Genomic DNA, 22579 nt, shown 5'->3' on the forward strand with positions numbered 1-22579 from the left:
GAGGATCTAGTGGTCCACGGTTGGCATCGGTGGAGTCGGGGGGAAAGGAACACAGGCTTTTACTCCTTTTCTATGCTGTGCTGTTGGTTACTCATATGGACGGTGTCTAGCCAACAGCAGGTCCAGCATCCTCTCAACACCCCCGCAGCAGCAATGACGCTGGCCAAGCGTATACACACGTCAGGCTTCCTTCACACAGATTAACAACATCGATGACAGTCATGACGCAAACATCTGCTGACTACTAGTGGCCAAGAGCTCCCCCCACCCCCCACACACCAACACATACACACTACACACACTCCTCAAACAGCACACTACCATCACCCTCCAGCATGGGGACAGTCTTCACCCAAGACCAAGCCAGACACACACACACACACACACACACACACACACCCCTCTCATTACCACTGCTAAAGCAAGAGATAGCTAGAGACAGTAAGAGGGGAAAACCAGACGTTCCAGAAACACAGAACGACAGAAACAAAACGCAGAATCCCACAATGTGGGCTGAAAGAGAGCAAAAGACATTCTAAAACCCAGTGAAGCGCCCTCCCTCCCTCACTCTTCCTCCTTCTTCTGCCAGGCCACTGTGGATACCAGGGCCAGGGTTGAGTGCGTTCTTGACTGATATTCCCTGAGACAGCTGACCTATGGGGAGAGGGAGGTGGAGGGGGGGGGGTTGAGGCTGAGTCAGTGTGCCGGCTGACCTGCGAGGGGGGCTGACTCAGTCTCGGCGGCCGCGGGCACTGACGTGTCCCTGCTCCAGGCCGTGCCACCGCCACCACCACGACCGCCCGCCGCCACTACAGCCCCAGCATAAAGCAGCCTGTGTGTGAGCGGCCCATCAATCTCCCACAGCCGCCTGGGTCATGGGACTCACAGCAAGGCCACCAAGAGGGTGGGAAGAGAGGGAGAGGGAGAGAGAGAGAGAAAGAGAGCGTTGTAAGCGTGTGTGCATGTGAATGTTTGTGAGTGTGAGTCAGTGTATTTGAGCATATGTCTAGCTTTGAGGGTATGTTAATGAGGAAGTGAGCGTGTTTACATATTTGAGTGTGTGTGTGTGTGTGTGTGTGTGTGTGTGTGTGTGTGCGTGGGCTGTTTCCAGGCCAGGTGTCCTTGCTTCCCATCCCTGCGGGGTGACGTCTGCTCTGTGCTCACTCCTCAGGAGCACATCAGCCCTTCGGCTGGAGCCCTGCGCTGCCGTGACTCAGACTCGCTCGCGGCTGAAACGGGCAAGCGCTGCTCAGATGACCAACGCCGACAAATATATAAAGAGAAAAAAAAGACTTAATAGAGTAGTGCAGGCGAGAGATCCACTACAGACGTATCGCTACAGATCTCAGCAGATATCAAAGGCTTTGAAGTGTCCGAGGTTCGCCCCCCCCCCCCCCCCCCCCTCCCTCCCTCCCTCCCTCCCTCCCTAAAGTGGAGAGGGAATGACAAAGAGGGGACAGGAAAGGCTTGACTGGCCTTAACACCACTCGCTGACCCGTCCTCCGGAGATGAAACACAAGATGAAATCGTGACGGAGAATGGGGGAGGGGGGGCGTCTCCTGGGACGATAGGCAGGCGGGTGAAGCCGAGCGCTAAAGGGCACAGCTAAAAGGACAGCGAGATAGAGAGACAGGTACAGAGAGAGAGAGAGAGAGAGAGAGAGAGAGAGAGAGAGAGAGAGAGGAGGATGGAGAGATGAGAGACAGTGATGAGACAAACGAAGAGAAGACAGACACTGACTGACTATCAGGTAAGAGACAGTGTGCAGTGTGCAACAGAGCAAGAGAGATAGAGAGAATAAAGGTAGAGAAGAAGAACAAGAGCAGAGCGGGCAGTGGGGGCGAGGTGGCCCTGGGGGAGCCTGGCCTGTGACACAAAGTAGCCATGACAGTGTCCAGGCCTCAGGGGCTGGGGGTGGCTCTCTCTCTCTCTCTCTCTCTCTCCCTTTCTCTTGCTCCTTCACGCTGCTGTGGTGTGACAGAGAGCAACCTTTAAAGGCCAAATGCTCATGCACAGCAACTCGTGCCCCCATGGCCCTGTCTGCCACATACACACTCACATGCATGAGGAACACTCACTCACACACACACACACACGCGCCCCGGTGGGCCTGTCTGCCTGACACACACACACACACACACACCCCTATGGCCCTGCCTGCCACACACACACTTACATGCATGAGGAACACACTCACAGACACACACACACACACACACCACACGCCCCCCTATGGCCCTGTCTGCCACACACACACACACACACACACACACGCATGAGGAACCCACTCACACAATCATGAGAAAAGACACAGCAACAAATACAAAAACACATATACAAAAACACACAAGACATACACTCACATAAACACTACACACACACACACACACACACACAAGCCTACATGCATGAACACACACACACACAAAGCCTACACGCATGAACACACATTTAAACACTCCATCATGACCCCACACACTATCAGTACAAACACATGACATGCATATTAATAATCAACTATATGCATACACACACATAAAACACAGTGTGTTTTCCAACATGTAGGCACTCGACAATTATATAACACATATGCAACTCTCTCTCGCACACACACACACACACACACACACACGTGTGGTACCCACGCTATTCCCATACTTCCCAGTTCAAACACAGCCTTTCTGACTCCAGCCAAGAGGACCCCGATGACTCATGTATCAAGAGCGGGGCCGATAATCCCCGAGGAATCTCACACCAGCTCCAACAAATAAACAAATCATAAATCAGCCACTGAGGCAGGGACCCACATCACTGGAGTGAGGAGAGGAGGAGAGGAGAAGAGGAGGAGAGGAGGAGGCGACAGCAACAAGGTGCTAGGAGAGGCAGATGCATGGTGGGTAAATGGAGCATCAATAATGTAGCGCAGGAGAGCAGAAACACGGACGAGAGCCCGATCAATCCTGGCTGTGTGGCTGTGCCATTTCAGACCACCACAAGCCAGAGGTGTGTGTGTAACCACACGCGGGCTGCTGCTGAACACGGCTGCGGGGCGAAGACGCAGGACCGCAGCACAGGACTGGTCAAGGGACGGGCGAGATGGAGGGGATCTACTGCCACCTACAGGAGCTGAGGCTCTTCGCATGTGTTTGTTTGAGAGGGTTAGTCATGTAATAACCCTAACATTCCAGCCTACTTGGTTGTGCTACTGACTTGTTTTCGGTCACAGCCATTAGGCAAAGCCTGTAGTAAACAGTCATGGGGTAATGGACTGACAGGGTGGAAACTGATGTGACATGTACACATAATGCTTACCAAGAACCAGGGAGTTCTCCACTATGGTTGTCATTGGGCTTCCTGATGGGTTTGTGTGTATGGGTGTGTATGTTTATTTGAAAAGTACTTTATGTGGTTACTGTATGTGAGAGAATGCACTGTTGTTGGTGTTGTACAATACACTGAAAAGCCATTCTGGGTTGTGGAGCAACATACACATGATCTGATCTGACTTTGTGTGTGTGTGTGTGTGTGTGTGTGTGTGTGTGTGTGTGTGTGTGTGTGTGTGTGTGTTCAGTGTAACTACCAGCAGTGTTAATGCAGTCATTGCACTTTGGTCTTTCCATACACCTGTATTTTAACCCTGCATGGTAAGGTACGGTGTGTGCGTGTGCGCGCGCGTGTGTGTGTGTGTGGGGTGTGCGCGTGTGTGTGTGTGTGTGTGTGTGTGTGTGTGTGCGTGTGTGTGTACACACTATGTGTATTTGCATGTCACCACTGACCTTTCATAGATGGTCTTGAGTGTGACCTGGTCCAACACGCCGTCGGTTTCCTCCAGGAACAGGATGAGCCAGGACGTGCGGTAGGGCCACTCCTCAGTCAGGTTGATCCATGACGCCAGCCGGTCCCAGTTGAACACGATCTGATTGGCCCTCAAGAGACGTCCTGTTCATCATGGACCAGCGAACAAAGTTAAGGTCAGTGGTTTCTTCAACTAGTCTACAAGGACCTTCCATGCCGGTGTTAATTGTTTTAATCAGGCACTGAGACAGACAACAAAGTCATATCTCATGCCAAGAAAGGTCAAACATAATCAGCCGGGAAAAGCAGGATGTGATGATAAAAATCCCTCAAGGCCAGGCTAAGGTCCTCTGCAGATGATGTTATATCAACCTTAGTAAGTCTACCATGAAGCCAAAGCTAATTGTCTGGGGTGAAACTGGTGTGGTTAGACACAAAATGGCTGCCATTAGGTACCTGTGACTGATACAATGTTGAGAAGTCTTCTCATGGTCTGAGGGCTGATGTCACTGAACCAGTCCTCAGTTACCAGCAGCTTGGTCAGGTCGAAGGACAGCTGACGTGTGAGGGAGCGATGCATCTGTCTCCTGCGGTATGTGTCCTATAACACACACACACACACACACAGTTTAAAACAATGTTCTCGCTGGGAAGGATAAAGATAAGAGGAACCAAAGGACTTGCTTATCACAATCCTCCAGGTAATTGTGGGGAATAGGGAACAGGCTGTGTTAATGGTGTGTGCCAGCTTTTTGTTTCAAAGGAAATTCTTATAAACCAATTATCTTGAACTGCATTTTTTTATGCTATAATCAGTTTGAACAGTAAAAACGACATCTAATTCTCCAAACTTATAAGGCACCCTAATATTTTCCAAAAATGCTGGATACCAGCTTTTTCTCGTGACATTTGGCGGAAGCGTTCACAAACCGTCTTGTGACACGGCCACCCGTGACCCATGTGATGGGCAGAGGGTGGAGTGGTGGTCCGCTGTGTGACCTCTGTGACTCGCTTCCACTTCCTGTTACCAGGCTCGACCCCGGGCCCCCTGTTCCCATCACTCCCTCACACACAAGCTCTCTTTTACTGACCAATTAGCTGACCAGATGACCTACGGAGTGTGCATAGGGAGAGAGAGAGAGAGACATTGCTGGGGGAATGTCCAAGGCCTTCACACACACACACACACACACACACACACACCACACACACACAGTCTGCAGTCTCGGAGAAAGTCCTGGCTAGGACTCGAACACCTCTGGCGGTGACAACGCACATTCCCTGGCTTCCAGACTTCCCGATTGGACCAGTGAAGCCTGACGCCGTTAAGCACTCAACTCCGACCTTCACATTTCCCAACACTGCTTAATAACGCAGGCTCTGGAACACTTGCGGGGTGTTGAGTTAAAGCTGAAGCGCTGCAAATGAGATCTAAACAGCCTCCGCCTGTTACCGTGTTCAAATTACGCCCCTGCAGAAGGGCCTTCCGTCCAAGCATGCCACAGTATCGCTTTTGTTTTACGGACGTCCAGCAACTGCCTCGTCATTAGCGAGCCCTTCACTCCTCTTCCTTGAAGGTGACCCCTTCGCCGGGAGGCCCATGTGAGCAGCACGTGTGCGGAATGGGTGCCAAGAACGGTCGAGCTTCGAACACGACGCAGGGACAGTAAAAGTGAGCTGGATCACAAGACCCCCCACCCCCACCCCCACACCACGGCAGGGCACCAGGCTGCCTGTGAACTCCCCCTAATGCCTGCCTTGTGACCGCATGGCTCTGGGGGAGCGTACAGTCACTAAGAAAGTGAGAGCCGGCTCCACACAAGGGTGGCCCCTGCTTTCATCGTCTGGAGAGAAATCCGAAGACCGCTCCCGTTGCGTGCATTGGTGCCCAGAACAAGATGTCAATTAAGGAAGAGGGGTAGTTGAGGGTAGTTCATTAGCACCCTGTATGTGACTGGGGCTTCTGGCAATTGTGTGTTGGGGCGGAAGGCAAAAAACAATGACATGGTAAGTTCCAGTAAGACCACTGGTTCGAAAGCTGTTTTTAATTCTCCAGAGTGTATGATTTCACTGGAATGCTTTGGGTGGAGAAGCCTAGCCCAGGCTTCTGCAGCGCGATGTGGTAAAAGAAAGCCTCATCTCATTTCCAGCAAATGGAGTCTTTACTAAGACATTTGGAGCATTGTATGCAAATTGATCTTCACAAACAACAGACGAGGCAGCGCGAGAATGGCGGCCGCGGTAACCATCGGCAAATGACCGCCAGGCGCCAACAGAGGACTAGTGAGAACCAGAAAACAAAACGCAAACAAGACGCAAACAAGAGTGTCTTAGCATCTACCCCCCAAAAGAGGGCCACATAAGGAGGCAGATAAATCAGCAACACAAACAAACAGTCCTTTGCGGGGGGGTGGGGGTGGAGAGGGGTTTGGGGGGGGGGGGGGGGCAAAACCACTTAGCCTCCCGCGAGCTTCTCCAGTGCCAGCGTTTTGTCACCGAGACCCACTGCAGCTACACCCTGTCATTAGGCAATGGCAGCGCAGCAGGAAGGATAAACAGACATTAAATCAATTACAGCCGCTCCTCGGCGACAGAGCCTCGCTCCACCAAGCCAGCCTCAGACACACACACACACACACACACACAGCAGTGTACTGTACAGACTGGAGGAATACAGATGTTGACACACACACACACACAAAGTCCTCCGTCTAGGACCAGCTGTGTGGTGGGCATGCTATGCCCAAAGAATGGGTGAGGGTTTGGGAGTACCTACCCTGGTGGAGGAGGGTGGTGTGGGGGTTTGGGAGTACCTACCCTGGTGGCGAAGGGTGGTGTGGGGATCTGGGAGTACCTCCCCTTGCGGTTCAGTGCTGTCCGGCTGCCCATCTTGGCTTGATCTTGACCCAGACTGTTCTTCCTGTCCATCTCCTCATGCCAGACTGTGGAGGAACACAGAAAAAGACATGAGCACACTGGAAACACACTTACTAAGAACCCTCTCCAGAAAGTTACATACGACGTCCCAAGAACCCTGGAGATCAGCTCTGAGCTAGTTCCTCATGGAAGGGGTAAGACCTTGTATTTTATTGACCATATGAGAGACTAGAACAACAGACAATAAAAAAATGAAAAACAGAGCCATCAATCTGCAGTACATGTGAAGCCATGCTTGTCATTAGGAGATTCCAAAGCCTCTTTTATATTGACCAAGGCTCCAGGCCATGATAGAGATTCATTTCTCTAACATGCTCCTTTGGCAGAGAGTTTCAGCTCAGCTGCACAAAGCACTAACAGATTAATGCAAGTCACTGTAGTTGACAAGAGATGGAACCACATTTAAAAGGTACACTTTGTCATCAGAATATAATTGCAGTTCTGTTTAAATTCAGCTTCTCTTCATGTTCCTCAAGCGGTCCAGCTAGTGTGTTAAAAGCTCAGTTCAGACCATGTCACAAACTACTCCAGCCATTTGATGATTTGGCTGTTGAACCAGCAGCCTCTCGTTAGAATAAAGGACTTTCACCTTTCACACGGAATCTCTGGCTGTGTCGTACGTCAGATGGCGTACTTCTGCACTTACAATACCTAATTTCAGGGCATGAGTACATTCACATTGAAAATTCAGACTACACGAAGTGCCCTGCTAGTCCCCGGATGGTGCACTCATAACACTGAAAATGTTGAGTGTGGAACGGTGGACACTTTTTCGTCCTCTTGGCTACATGGTGGAAGAGGAGGGAGCATTTTCAAACTTTAAACATTGCGATCGTCATTCCGTTAAGTGCGCGGAGTTGGTGTTGAAATGTACACACTCCACAAGTAAGCACACAGTGCACTGCATTATAGCGTACTGATGGAAGTACGCAATCTGAGACACAGAATGTAATTCACAAGTGATCTCAGTATGGGTGAGACCTTGTGGAGGGGAGCGTACCATCTGCGTTGGCCATGTCTCCGTTGGTCGGCGCGGCCATGCAGATCTTCCTGGCGGTGTTGATGCCGCGGCTGTTCAGGAAGACGGGCAGGTGCACGATGTTGCGCATGTAGTCGTGCCCGTTGATGTTGGAGTCGCGCAGTACACTATTTAGGTTCTGGTTGATGGCCTTGATGATGATGTGCGGGTCGCTAGCAAAGATGGAGATGAAGGGGCCCTTGGAGAACAGCACCCTCACCTGGAGTGGGAGAGGAAGTACAGGAGCACGGGGCCAATCAGGGACACCACCATAAGCCTTTATATGCCACAGCAGGTTAGATACTTTCATTACATCCCATAAGATAGAAACGTGACATCTCATTTCATCCAATCTTTTTCAAACACAAAATCTTACTTTAGCACTGATCAGGGTGAACAAAATAAATGATACACAAAATGCTTTCAAATTTAATGGAGAGCCATTGACAGGGTGACAGAAGGAGCTGGACTGAACTAAACATGGTCACCTCATTATACAGCATCAACGTAAACCGTAAATCTTCCATGTGCTCTAGAACACTATGAGAGTCATGACAAACACGCATCCTTCAACAGCTCATCATAGCCTCATTTGAGCCCTGCATTCAGTGTAGCGATCACGTGCAGTTTTGCAAAATACCTTGCTGTAGCTGAACAGAACAAGGATATATCGAAGATATCGAAAATCATGTCAGACTGAGTCATCAGTTGAACCTCATTCATCAAACCATTTAACTTCTTAACCAAGGTCAACTGCTGCCGATGACTAGATTCGTCTGATACAGAAGAGGCCGGTGGATGAACTACCCCAGATGTAATCTACGTGGTTACGCAATGACCGCAGGAAGGTCCAGCCGTCTAAGTGTTTCTTCACTGTAGAGAATTACAGAGGCATGGGTGCTTGTGTTGGTTGCGTGAGCTCCTTCAGTGTTATGCGAGTTGGGGTCATCTGCTGCATTAAGTTCCGCACACACTTGCCGGGACTTTCCAACCAGCGGGGATGGTGTGCTGGTCTCCTTGTCACAGGACACTGATTTGTCTCTTAACAGCTCACTGTCTCTGAGAACAGCACAGCGCTGTCCGCAGCCAAATGCCCGCTCGCGCTGCAGTCGTCGTGGGCGTAATTTGGTTATACCTCCACTTTCTTTTTTTTTTTACCCACCATGCCAAGCCACCCCAACCACCCACCTGCATCCTTTCATCCTATTCTCCTGCTTTCATGTGTTTCTGCCCTCTGCCTTACATTCCGCCTCTTATCGAAACTCCCGGTGCTAAACAAGTGGAAAAATGTTTGGTTTGCGGGGAGATTCAATTTTCGTAATTCCTATCAAAAACGGAGACAAAAAGCTCAGAATTTAAGAAGGACATGACTAATTGCTCCTACAAAGGATGCCTTCACGAGCACTCGCTGGCATGCCCACTCCACCCCCCCCCCCCCCCCCAAAGTCTGAAGATTTCATTTGCACACAGTGAGCTGCCAACTCCTAGGGATTATGGTCCTAAATAATAACATTTGGCTCAAGGAAATTCTATTACTCTGGCTTGGGGGGAGAAAGAAGACGGAATTTGAACTTTCTGGAGGAGGCTTGGCTGGTAGGAAAGGGAGTGGGGTGGTGTGTGTGTGTGTGTGTGTGTGTGTGTGTGTGGGGTACTCTGATAGCTACTGTATGTTCTTTGTGCCCTGAAGCAAGCCCTTTGAGATGCGTAATCAATGTGCTTCTTGTCTGGCCGTTTTGTATCGGGAGGGACTTTTTTTCACACGTGGCTAACTCCATTAAGCCCCTTGGTGATAAGGAATGGGAGGTAAGTGATTTGTGGAGCTGCTGCGGGTGTACATGCCCTCCCCCCCCCCCCTTCCCATCCCAGCACAGAAACATCATTTCCTGCTGAATCGGAGCAAATAAGCAGACCCAGCTTGTGTTTAATAGGATTACACTGATATGTTTAGCTGAATAAATATCTATATACTTGAGCCTGTTTTCTCTCCCATTATCTGCACCAGCGACAGTGGTGAAAACAGAGTTGGGGGCATTAGGTTGGGAAACGATGCCAAAAAGAGCCAATGAGCAAATACGTAGCTATAAACAAGCAAATATATGTTCATCTCTCTCTGGTACATCAACATCTACACACACACACACACACGCACACGCACACGCACACGCACACGCACACTTCGTACCGTGTCCAGCATCAGTAGCACTTTGTCCTGCTCGCAGGAGTCCAGGCCATCGATGATGACCACCAGGCGGGTCTGGTTCTGGGTGAAGCCATCAATGGCCTTGGCCATCTTGGCCATGAGCTCCACCTCACACTTCAGCACCTGTCAAACACAGCACATCACAAAACATGAACCACTAACCCACCCAACCTACTACCCACCTGAGCTTCCAAACGCATCTGTATGCATGTGTGTGCACCTTCCTTCATGAAAGTTAGACAGTCATTGTTTGCAAACTTGTAGCATTTGATCGTGTGCACGTGTGAGTGTACCGTACATTTGTCTTAATGTCATTTAATACATGCATATGTGAACACAGTGGTGCATGTGTGATTATTAGTAGTATAGCTGCCCCTTCATAAAACCCTTCAACCTCTACACAAAAGCATGTACAATGTATAGGTATGTAAATATGTGCATATGTATTTGTATGTGTGTATAAGTACTGTTCTGCTCCCAATAATATGACTTTCTCCTGAATTTATGCTTACATTTATGCTCACATATCCATGTATAGTGTTTCAACGGAAGATTCTCACATATGTGTATACACCGTGTCTGAGCGCGCTCTTAAGCTTGTGCATGCTGGTGGCGGTGCTGTGCAGTCGCTTGTGTATGTGTGTGTGTGTGTGTGTGAGACCGACATGAGCTCCTCACCTTCATGAAGCCCTCGCTCTTGAGCTTGTGCATGCTGTTGGCGGCGCTGTGCAGGCGCTTGCGTTGCGAGTGCAGCACCGAGTCGGCCACCTGCCACCAGGTGCGGCAGTTGAGCAGCACGGCCAGGCCCACCACGCTGGCCATGGCCACCAGCACGCTGGTGACCGTCACGTTCTTCCAGTCGGCCCGGAAGATGGCCAGCAGCGCCAGGCCAGTCACCAGGCAGCCCAGCGTCAAAGCGAACAGCACGAACGACGGCACGCAGCACGTCTTCTTCCACTTCTTGGCTGCGAGAAGAAGGGGGGGGGGGGGGGGGGGGGCGTTATTGAGGGCGTCATGAGCCCTGTTTACATTGTGGGCCAAACCTGGTGCTTTTGCTACATGGCCTATAGAGGAAAACGCATCAGGAACTCTAGGCCCAGAACAAAATTCCTGGGCTAACTGGCCACATTGTAGGTGGGGTTATTTTGTACTAACTGCACCTGCTTGGACTTGAATTTGAGAAAGAAAAGTGCATAAGTGTCTGATGTCTCTTTCAAGAGTGATATTTTTAGTCGTTAGCATATGCGTTTCACCTTTTTTTTGGAATTCTACTTATAATGCTGACAACAGCTTGACACCCACACACTTGACTTGTGCTCATAGTACCTTGTGTCTCATTGTTCTTGAACACTCTGAAGAGTCTGGTGGCCATGAAGCCAAACTCCCTCTCGCAAGCATCAGACAGCGTGGCGATCATCTCTGCCATGGATGTCTCGCCGCCCACGCTGGACAGGCGGTTGTAGTCTGTGAACAGGAACCTGACCCAGGCACCAAACAACAGCAGCAATGATTTCATGTCACTAAGAAAGACTGAGGTACAATATGTTACAAAAACTGATGTTGACTTGTTGCTTAGTTCTGAGATGTTATGATAATGAGATTAATGTGGAGGAATGAAAGCATAATATATACATGTGTGTTTGTGTGTGCAAAGTATGGATATGGTACAGACAGGATGCAAGTTGTGTGTACACCTAGAAATGTTAGTCATGGTGCAGGTTGTGCATGTCCGTGTATTGGAGTCTACCTGACAGGCAGGGCACGTGTGGTCTGCTCAGGCAGCTCTGGCGGGTTGACGAACATCAGCTTGAGCAGGAGCTCCATGTAGCCGATGTGGCGAGCCAGCCCGGTGCTCACCACCCAGGCCCAGTTCCAGTTCTCCCCCTCGCGCCGGCTGCCAAAGTACACCACCACTAAAACACACACACACACACAGTTCAGTGTGTACCTCGGTTTTGAGGTCACAGTTCGGTTAATTGTCGGTACAGTAAGCCTGTAGGTACTACTAGCATAAAATTCACTGACAATATTTTTGATGCGCAATGGAAATACCATTTTGAAAAGGGGTCAAATGTGTTTTGACGTTTATTGACTAAACTGACATATGGTCCACTACTTAATATGTTTGTGTGGGAACTCCAATTTGAAACAAATATCGCAAGCAAAAAAGCCTACTTTTGGTACATTCAGTATGAATCTGTATTGAACCTAACACCCTGTACCTAAATGGTTCGGTACGAATACGTGTACCTTTACACCCCTAACATACATACATGCCATGCATGCATCACCCAACATGCTGAGAGACAATACTGCAGATAAATGGGAGTGTAAAACACACATCCTTTTACAAGAGACATTTCTAGAGACTCTTCTGAGGAAGCATGATTACCACTGATTACAGCTCTGGTGCAGTTCTGCCCTCTAGTGAGTAGAATATGTAATGCAACTAGACCACATTGATCAGTTACATGTCAACTAAAGATGAGCATGAACTGTTTAAGGTACACTAAGAGTAGAAAAGCATTAACCAAACCCCAATGATCAGTTAGGACCTTGTTTTTTAGTGTGAGGACCATCAAAAATGATAAATCATGGACGCTTGATCATGGAAGTGACAATTTCTTCAAGTATTTTTTTATTTTATTTTTTTTTAAAGCAAAGGCACTTTGGCACATGGACCTGAATGTGGTAGGCACGCTGCAGCCTCTTGCACCACAGCAGCCCCATAAGAGACCATTTTGACCGGGCAGTCTTACCAAAGAAGATGTAGAGGAGAGCCATCAGGCTGAGGGAGACGGCGATGGCCAGGCGTGGGTCCACGGTGAAGCCCAGAATGAAGGCCACCGATCCGCACAGCAGCAGCGTGAGGATGACCACCAGCCAGGAGAACTGGAACAAGGGCCGCACCTGCTGCCCAGCAAATGTCTTCATCTCATCTGTGGACACAGAGAGACATCAATGGGGGGGGGGGGGGGAAGAGAGAGAGAGAGAGAGAGAGAGAGAGAGAGAGAGAGAGAGAGAGAGAGAGAGAGAGAGAGAGAGAGAGAGAGAGAGAGAGGAGAGAGAGAGAGAGAGAGAGAGAGAGAGAGACATCAATGGGGAAAGATGTGGAGAAGGAATGAGATAATCGAGGCTGGTGGAAGTCCAGACGCTGTGTGGAGGATGTCTGAAGGGCTCCTTCAGTGGGCAGCCTCATCTCATCTTTTTATTGCCTTCAAATAGACACTACTCTGGTGAAGTTTCATTATCTTGAAAGTGTCTGGAGCATATCTTTGATGTGTTCAACTTTAAAAACTATTTTATAATAGTGGCACGTTTAAAAATGGATCAAATAGTGATTCACAAAGGACGGCATGGTAATGAGGTCCACTATTTTGCCTTTCTGTGTGTGCCTGAGGGGATGTTAGGACACTCGGCATATCAAACCCCCTCTCAGAGTGAATGACAGAGTTAAGGCAGATAGAAAGGGTGGGGGGGGGGGGGGGGGGGGGGGAGAGAGAGAGAGAGAAAGAAAAAAAGAGAGGGGGGGGGCGGTAGATGGCTAAAACACACACACACACACACACACAGACACCGTTTCCCAGGCCTTACCCTCCAGTTTCTTGAGCAGGAAGGACTTGCCGCTGCCCCACTGGGCGTAGAGGCCCACGCAGATGGGCGGCTGCATGGTGGGCTCGCTCAGGATGTCGGCCAGGGCGCTGCTGTACAGGTCATAGCCCAACATGTCCCCGTCTGCCTCGGAGGGGGACAGGTGCTCTGGGAGACAAAGGGTGAGGACAGGGTGATGACCACAGACACAAAGAGGGATGGCTAGTCATAAGCTCTGCCTGTAAACCTTACTGTGGTCAGACAGAATAGTACTGGACAGAATAGAAATTCATATGTACGAAAATAGAATAGACTTTGATGCTTTTGATTAAATAAAGCACGCTCATTTCAAATGAATCTAAAGCTCATCCTCAACTTCAAGTGCATAACAGTATGGAAGATATGACTGGAAATGAATTATGCATTTTCTACATAGCAATAAAGATATCCATCTGATGCTGTTACTGTGCCAGAGCCCCATGCACTGGTGTAGATGGTACAAGCTACTCACTGGCGCCAAAGATCTGTGTGAGGATGCTCTTCTGGTGGGTGCAGTCGATGTTGTACGGGGTCTCGCCCTCCTTGTTGGGCCGGTAGAGAAGGCGGCCATCTTTTGGGTTCCGCAGCAAGAGCTCCGCTAACTTCCTGCTCCGCCCCCTTATGGCTATGTGGAGAGCAGTGTCTCCTTTCTGATTGGAGGAGACACACAGTTCAATTCATCTCCCAACACACTGAGGCTAATTGCTTACTGTGAATGGTTCAAAATCTAGGAGGGTCTGGTGAAATACACAGACGTGTGACAGAATGCCAGGCTCTTTGAGAGCTGTGCTTTTCTGAGCATCTTACCTTATCCACAGCAGAGACTCTAGCTCCTTTGTCCAGGAGATGCTCCACAATCTCAATGTTCCTCATCTTAGTGGCCTTGATCAGGGGAGTCTCCGCATCCTGGTAATAAGGGGACATTGCTGTAAGTTGTGTGTGTGTGTGTGTGTGTGTGTGTGTGTGTGTGTGTGTGTGTGTGTATATATAGTCTACTGACTATAGAGGGACTGTAGGGTTATGGTAAGTATGTCCTACGACTGCATGGGCTGTTATAGTTCCAAACAGCACTGATTATGAGAGTTTGTGGTTGTGCTTGTTGTGTCTTTGCTGTAGAGTTGTTATGGGTCTTGTGTGTGTGTGTGTCTGTGTGTGTATGTATGTGTGTGTGTGTGTGTGTGCGTGCGTGCGTCTGCAGGCAGTAGGCAGATGGCGAGGCTCACCTTGGTGCAGGCCTCTGTGTCAGGGTTGCACTGCAGGATGTCCCGCACCATGGTGGCATTGCCCTTCTCCACAGCCCAGTACAGAGCAGTCTTGCCATCCTAAAAACCCAACCACAACAGTGCATTACAAAAACACACTACAGCACTACAGGAAGACCGAGATACAGCTGCATTTGAACAGAGCTTGGCTCTCTACCCTCAGATAAACATTAGAACAAAATCACTTCTAACGGACATAGCAGTTCATTGCAATATAACAATTTGCACAGTGTCTATAAACAGATAGGTACAGTATTGAGATTCAAAGACAGATCTGTCAGGGTCACAGAACAGGTGATAATGGTGGAGTATTAGTCACCTGCATCCCTATGCATCTTTGGTACACCAGTACCAGTATCAGGCTAACATGCAGATCTCAGACCAGTTACAGAGCGGCACTTTACCTGCCCTCTGACATCAATGTCAGCGTATTTGTGCAACAGGGCTCGCACAATGTCCACTTGGCCTCCTCTGACCGCTGCAATCAGCACAGTGTCCCCACTCTGGAAAGAAATAGATGCTGGTGAACACGACTTATTCAGTGTGCGTGTGTGTGTGAGAGAGTGTGTAGTAGTGAAGTGTGTGGAGAACAGAATTGAGTGTCTGGGGCAAAGAGTGAGGGGCGTGGCATCCAACATCTGGAGCTCAGCTCAGGACGGTCCCACAGCTGCAGGGTGTTGCACTAAGGCAGGGCCATGAGGGAGTGTGCGCATGTGCTTCTGTGTGTGTGTGTCTGTACGTATGCATGTTATGAAATCAGCATCTCTCACTACGTCTACTGAGGTGATAAATGGCTCCAACTCCAGAAGGGTCTTAAATCAAAATCATCTAAGTGTGTGTGTGTGTGTGTGTGTGTGTGTGTACACACATCTTTATCACACACATCTCACCCTGTCTGGTATGTTGACATAGGTCCCCGCATCCAGCAGATCCTGCACAATTTCCGTGTGTCCCTCGATGGCTGCGATCATGAGGGCGGTGTTGCCGTCCTTCTCCGTCATGTTGACGTTGGGGTTCCTCTTCAGCAGCTCCTTCACCACCTCCGTGTAGCCGCCCTTCACCGCCACGATCAGGGCCGTCATGGAGTTCTACGGGGAAGGGAACACAGCTTAGGACTCACAGCACACGTGGGTGCCGTGAAGTTGGTGACCCTGTAAGTGCTTTTTGTGTCTGACAGAGGATACATTCCTACCTGCTGGAAGCTACAACATTTCAACAAACAAGTAAATACTTTAATAAATTAAAAAAAGATCTGAAATGTTCAGTAAAACAATATTTGACCAATAATATCAAATACTACACAATCATTATACTGCAGGTTTTACAATATTTGAGTGCTTCAAAAGTGACAGACATAAAGGAAGGACAGCGAGAGAGCCCATACCGCCCCCTCCTGGTCAGCATCGGCACCATTCTTCAGCAGGTGTGTCACACAGTTATAGTGGCCCTTCCTGGCAGCCCAGATCAGAGGGGTGGTGCCATACTGACGACAAAATGTTCAAATATTCAGTTCATAACATACAGCACACAAATGTTCACACAAAATGGCCACTCAACACTTAAGATCATTCAAAACATTAGAATTAAAAACACAATGCCAATCAACATATTTTCATTTGGAGAAGTGTGAAAGCTGTGTTTGTGGTCCAGAGGGTAGATGGGATGGTCACCTTGTCCGAGCAGTTGACTTTGGCCCCGTGCTGCAGGAGGAGATGGACGATCTCAGCATGGCCTCGCCCCGCTGCCCAGATGATGGGGTACACGCTGTACTGCTCGGAGAAGACACACACACACACACACACACACACACACACACATATATAAAGACAAACTCTTACGCTCCTCTACAGGTTCTTTAAAAGGTCATTAAAAACAGTTTTAGATTTAGACATTTTATACACATTTGTACAAAAAATAGTAAAAAGGAGTCTTTCACAGATGGAAAATGCTTCAGATCTAAGTAGAATTAAGATCTCAGATTAAGTAGAATATCTATCTGCAGCTTCATTTAAATAGACTAGTTGAGGACAAAGTGTGTCCAAACGACTGAAAAGGTATGAAATGACCACTGCCTTCTAGACCTCTACCTTCCTTCAGCAGAAAGAATCACTGGTACTCTCCTGCCCACCCTCTAACAGCTGTGCATGTCACAAACCAAGAGGGGGGCAGAAAACATCCAGAAGGACTTCTCACACCCTGGAGACAACCTCATTCAACTCGTCCCCTCTGGCAGGCGCTACAGAACACCATGCACCAAATCTCCAGACACCGGAGAAGCCCCCCCATGCCATCACCCTTGTAAACAGCTGGCCTGACTCACCAACTCTGACACACACTCTTGTGCCTCTTGTGAGCCTTGTGTTATACTCTTGTCTGCACTACCACACTATATGCAGTATACAGTGCAGTACGTACATTGCTTTGCCTCTTAAACACTGTGTATTTTACTTGTATATTGCCTCCTGTGTATGAGTACATCGTCTGCATATTGTGTGCGGCCCTATATATAATATATTATGTCCTGTATATATTTGGTCAATATGCTTGGCCAATAAACCACTTTAAACTATTTTTTAACTGCTAAGATGTTTTAAACTGACATGAGAGGAGGCTGATGTGAGTAATGTTTGTGTGGAGCAGAGGTGCTTATTCAGAGGACATGGCTGGCCGTATGTACCTGACCGGTGATGTTGGCGTTGGCTCCTCTCTCCAGCAGCAGGCGTGCCACCTCGGTCCGACCCTTATAGGCAGCCCACATGAGAGCAGTCCAGCCTCCCTACACACACACACACAGACACACACACACACAGACACACAGAGACACACACACACAATATTTAAATGTTAACCAACAGGGCCTATTAAAGCACATCGTTAGTGCACCAATATAAATGTTTGTCATGACTCTCTGCAGCTCCAGTGACACTGTCTGGATCATCCTCCAGCCCATCCCGGACTCAGAGGGGGGTGCCAAAACACATGAATGCTCAAATTGCAGAGGGCCCAGTGCTCTCTGTAATCCAGTTATTTTTACCACAGCTCGACACACAGGCACCAGGACAGAGACCACACCTCACCCCCAAAAGTGACTAACCAACAATGACTATAATGGGACTACTCAGACTCAGTCATTACCGCATACATGCACACTTTACATCCTTTGTAGTTCTGGCAATGCTCTTCTTTAAAATACTCATTCAAACTTCAGGAAATGTTGAGATTTTTTATTCTTTTCTTTTATTATTTTATATTTCTGTTTATCCGGTGCAGAGGGAATATTGTCATACTACACTGCCTATCTCCGATCAACACAATTCATTTGTGAGCAGAAATTCTATTTGGAATAATTCTGTACAGTAAGAGCTGGATTAATGCTTTGCAGACAGCCAGCCAGCAGTCAACTCAATTAGGACGGAAGTGGAGAAATCATATTGTGGGAAATCAAATCCGCCCAGCCTATCTGTTTCATGGCTAATGGTTGAATAATCTAAAATCTATCAAACCAATGCTGGCATCAAACAGGAAAACACATTTCTCCCCTGACTATTCCATTACAGACAAAAGGATAACTTTAAAATAAGCAACAAACAACTACAGGAAAACAGACTGGTGTAAAATCCAAAACGGCAACTGCTATTAGTACCTCAGCGTAGTTGTTCAAATATTGCAGTAAACAAGAATCATGTTACACATGTGATATGCTGTGGCAGTCCAGAATATTCCAGAAGAACATCCCTGTTGGCTCTCACCATGTCTCGGTTCTCCAGGTTGGCATTGTTGGTCAACAGCTCCTTCACCACGTCGATGTGGCCCTCCTTGGCAGCCGATATCAGGGCAGTCCAGCAGTCCTGTTCATGAGCACCAGACAGAAAGAAAGACACAGAAGAGTTACTACCACACCAGGGCTCCCAACACCACAATGACAATGCCAACCTGAGGGCTCACTGCTCAACACTACAGGGTGTGAGACCAGGCTGCTGCACCTACCAGTTTGTCATACCAAGTGCTCATGGATGCTGAGGTATGATAGGAATTTTGTTTTAATCCAATTAACAAAAAAGAAAAAGAAAAAAAAAAAACAGATGAGCTGAAGATTGATAGTACTAAGATAACAGTTAAGATAACAGAGGAGTCAGACTGCTGGACTGGTCTCCTCAAGAGTGCTCTGGTTACAAGGCTGTAATTGTGTGTGTTTGACGTGGCTTCTGCAGGTTTCCACCCGGTTGTTTACCCAGGTTGCACCTCTGCCTGCCAATTAGAGATGACCGTGCCTGACCACAATGAGATCACAGGACAGAAATCTCACAAAATCTCTTGGTGCCACACAAATATCAGTACACTGTGAAATGACTACACTTTACTCCAAAACAAATCATATCTGAATAAACAAGTGAATAATTGCGCCAATCTTTTGCAAGACTAACTGTGCTTAGTCTCTGGAACAAAAGTCTTTCTCTGTGGTCTTTCTTGACAACCTCAGCTTTTGTGACCGCATCTTTGTGGCTGCTGTGGTCATGCATGTCCTAGTCTGAACTCCTGCCAGAACAGTTTCGTATACCTAAGAGCCTTACAGTTACAAAACCTAGAGTGGATATTAAACCTAAGAGCCACCATAAAATAAAAGAAGGCTGTGTCATGAATCAGGTGTTCGATATGGATTGTGTATTATTGTATACAATATTGTGTACAGGTTTGATATTGAGGTGCAGTTGTAAGCCATACCACATCATCCAGGTTAACGTTGGCCCCCCGCCTGATGAGCTCCTGTACGATCTCCAGGTTGCCCTGCTCTGCTGCCACCATCAGGGCAGTCTGGCCATGCTAACAAGAAGAGCGAGGAACACCGCACAGGTCAGATCAGTGTGCTACTGTGTCACTGCATCAATCTACTGTCCTAAAACACAGGCTAACAAAACTTTAGGTTTGTTACATTACTATATTGCCATGATAAGCTTATTAATTGGGTTTAAAAACTCACAACAGGGTATTTGAGATGATGCATTTTGGTTTAAATTCTTAAAAATCTGCAATCATATGTAAGTTCCCTGTCATTTAGCTGATTACACCCAACTCCTGCTTACGTACATCACTTCTGCTGTCCACCTCTCTGAACTTGTCCAGGTGTGCCTTGATGGCAGGTAGGTTCTCCTCCTCCACCAAGCTGAACAGACTCTGGATGGCCAGAGTAGACGTCTTGAGGGACGTGGTGGTATCCATGACGACCACTTTTTCAAGCTAGCCCCTGTTAAAAAAAAAAAAAAAGTGCACAAGAGAAAGCTGAGCAGGCCACTGAGTGAAAAAAGACAGAAGCGAAAGGACATGACCTTTCTTTCATTCGTTTGCTACAACCGTCACCGTCCCTCTACGGTCAACCTTATGCCCCACTCATCCATCACAAAGCCACCCGAATCTGATTATGTAGCCGACCTACTTCAGTTATCTGGGGCTGAGCATGAGACGCCAGAGTGGAGCGGGCCTGAGCTCTCTGTTGTCTTGGCCCGCCAAATGAACGCACACAACGCAATAATGAAGAATTATGGCTTTCCTGCCAGAGGCCAATTACAGCAGGAGTCATTTTGAGACTCGGCTCAGAATGTAGCCAATTATTTTGCACCCCCCCAGTAAATCTGAAGTTACGAGCCTAAGAGAAGTGCAGCTTCCAAGCAATTTGTTGCTGCACTTCCAAGTCTGTTGTTTCTCTGAGACTCAGGGGCAGTAAACCTCTTAGAGTATTTTAGCAGAACAGGAGGAAAATGAAGTTTGAATGTTTGCAGGATTTAGAATCTGAGGCCATGTGAGGCAAACATAACGACTAAGGAAAGTGTGTGCGTGTGCGTGTGTGTGTGTGTGAGAGAGAGAGAGCTGTAACAGGAGAGTATGAAGTTAGTCCTCGTTGGGGCTACAACACATAATGGCTCATTAGGCTTTTATTGGTGCAGTAGACTGTGCATTATCAAGGAACAGCAAACAAAGACAACCACAGAATCAATTTCCTCCTTAAAGTCAAGAAAATGTGGCAAATACGCTGGTATCTGTTGGTATTAAAATCCATTTGTGGGCTAGCCTAATGGTCAGATGTTTACAACAGGCTACTCCAGACATATTTCACAATTTTAATATTTCATAATTTGGAATTGATTTGGAACCATAATCTATTCAGCAGGTAAATATTTACAGTAAAATAATCCAGCCTACTCTGAGCTGACTGACGTTGGGAGCAAACAATCTAATTTCCCAGTGAGCCTCACTAAGTCATGTGATCTTTGCCTTCTGTGTGTTTAGGCTAATGCGCAACTGGTTATGAGCAATCCTCAAACACTGTTTAGATATTTCAAAACTTCCTTAAAACAAGGCTGTCAATGTTTTTCCCTTCTTCATATTTTTTTGACGAAGTGCCTTGCTGTGCCTGTTGTGCTTCCAACATAGGTTAAGATATAGGGCCATAATGTGAATGATGGACAAAGAGCAAAGCAAAGTCTGACTACAGCAAATGTAATAACTAGGTCAAATCAATTTGCTAATTTAATGTCATGGACAATACCTTAAAAGTGCACATTGATGAGTCTGCTCCTCATTCCCACATGCCACACACTAGCTATGCATGCACAACAACTCAGCTTTTTCAGACTTTGTACTTTGACCTTCATTTAAATTAGGGCCCATTATATCTTCCTAATGTTGAATCCAAAGCAGTAAAATATGCAAATTGTCAGCTAAAATAAGAACACACCATAGTTTGTACAAACTGAGAAACCATTAACAGGAAATGATGAAAGACCCTGTTGTGTACCTAAACAGTAATAAAGACCAGTAGCCTGTAATGAAGTGATAGGCCTATCTTTCAAGATTAACATGTGTGTTTTCTCCTTCTGTGATATTCCTCTCAGGGAACATGAGACTCACAACCACAGCCTTTATATCACCCACCTTAATATCTTATACGGTCATCTCTTGCAGTGATGGCATTAAATACTGAACCATGAAGGAGAGAGAAAAGCCCTCTTCTAAATCTGCTTATCCCACAATTAAGCAAGTAGTTATTGCTGATAAGGCAAACTGTTGCTATCTGAACCAAGCCACACGACTCAGCCCTTAACACTATGGCAGCAACAAACACTACGGCTGTTTCTGTCAACCTGTCTTCTGTCTAACTGATTTGCCTCTTGAGATATTATTAGGCCTGTATCAATAACATCAACTATGATAAGAATAACAAGTTACTCAAACATCCAACAATGAATCAACAGGATGAAAGAGATTCCATCCTTTGTTTACAGCTTGGGCTTTCTGCTGACACACCCTTCAGCAGCACAGCTGCTCTCCTGGGGGGGGACAATGTGTGGAGGGCCAATCAATGTGCAGTCAGCCAGCTCCCTCAGCTCCACACTGATTGAATGGGGGCCAACCTTCACCCTCCTCCACTCAGCCACCCGCTTACGACACACAGACACACGCAAAACAAAGACACATAGGAGATAACACACAAATGTCACCTCCAGACACTGACTGAATTGCAGTGACACTTCAGCATAACACATAAGCCAAAGGCAGCCTTACCTCCGGTTCTAAGTTGTGCTGTGCCCTTTGCGCTGTTCAGTCAATGTCTTGCTCTTTGTGTGCTGTCACTCAATCTGAGTACAGAGAGGCACTCCTCCTCTTAGCATCCCTGGGTTCTATGAATGATGCATGAGATGGAGCAAAACGCCCAATCTCCTACCACACCCACTCCCACACACA

The 22579-nt window shown here is 47.7% G+C and overlaps 1 protein-coding gene across 1 annotated transcript in view; it reads right to left on the minus strand.

The window, feature by feature from the left end:
* The window catches only part of kidins220a (kinase D-interacting substrate 220a), a 46213-nt gene that overhangs the window by 22475 nt on the left and 1159 nt on the right, over positions 1–22579 (minus strand). Inside the window, 21 exon segments of the mRNA XM_042073175.1 lie at positions 3777–3939; positions 4252–4396; positions 6613–6737; positions 7733–7970; positions 9933–10073; positions 10629–10915; positions 11277–11428; positions 11698–11863; positions 12710–12889; positions 13545–13709; positions 14053–14230; positions 14388–14486; positions 14804–14902; positions 15247–15345; positions 15733–15930; positions 16227–16325; positions 16513–16611; positions 17520–17618; positions 18592–18690; positions 19565–19663; positions 19928–20084. Of these exon segments, the coding sequence (XP_041929109.1) occupies positions 3777–3939; positions 4252–4396; positions 6613–6737; positions 7733–7970; positions 9933–10073; positions 10629–10915; positions 11277–11428; positions 11698–11863; positions 12710–12889; positions 13545–13709; positions 14053–14230; positions 14388–14486; positions 14804–14902; positions 15247–15345; positions 15733–15930; positions 16227–16325; positions 16513–16611; positions 17520–17618; positions 18592–18690; positions 19565–19663; positions 19928–20059 (3062 nt within the window). The 5' untranslated portion in view covers positions 20060–20084.

This window comes from Alosa sapidissima, chromosome 19, assembly GCF_018492685.1.
Source record: "Alosa sapidissima isolate fAloSap1 chromosome 19, fAloSap1.pri, whole genome shotgun sequence".
Classification (NCBI taxonomy): domain Eukaryota; kingdom Metazoa; phylum Chordata; class Actinopteri; order Clupeiformes; family Clupeidae; genus Alosa; species Alosa sapidissima.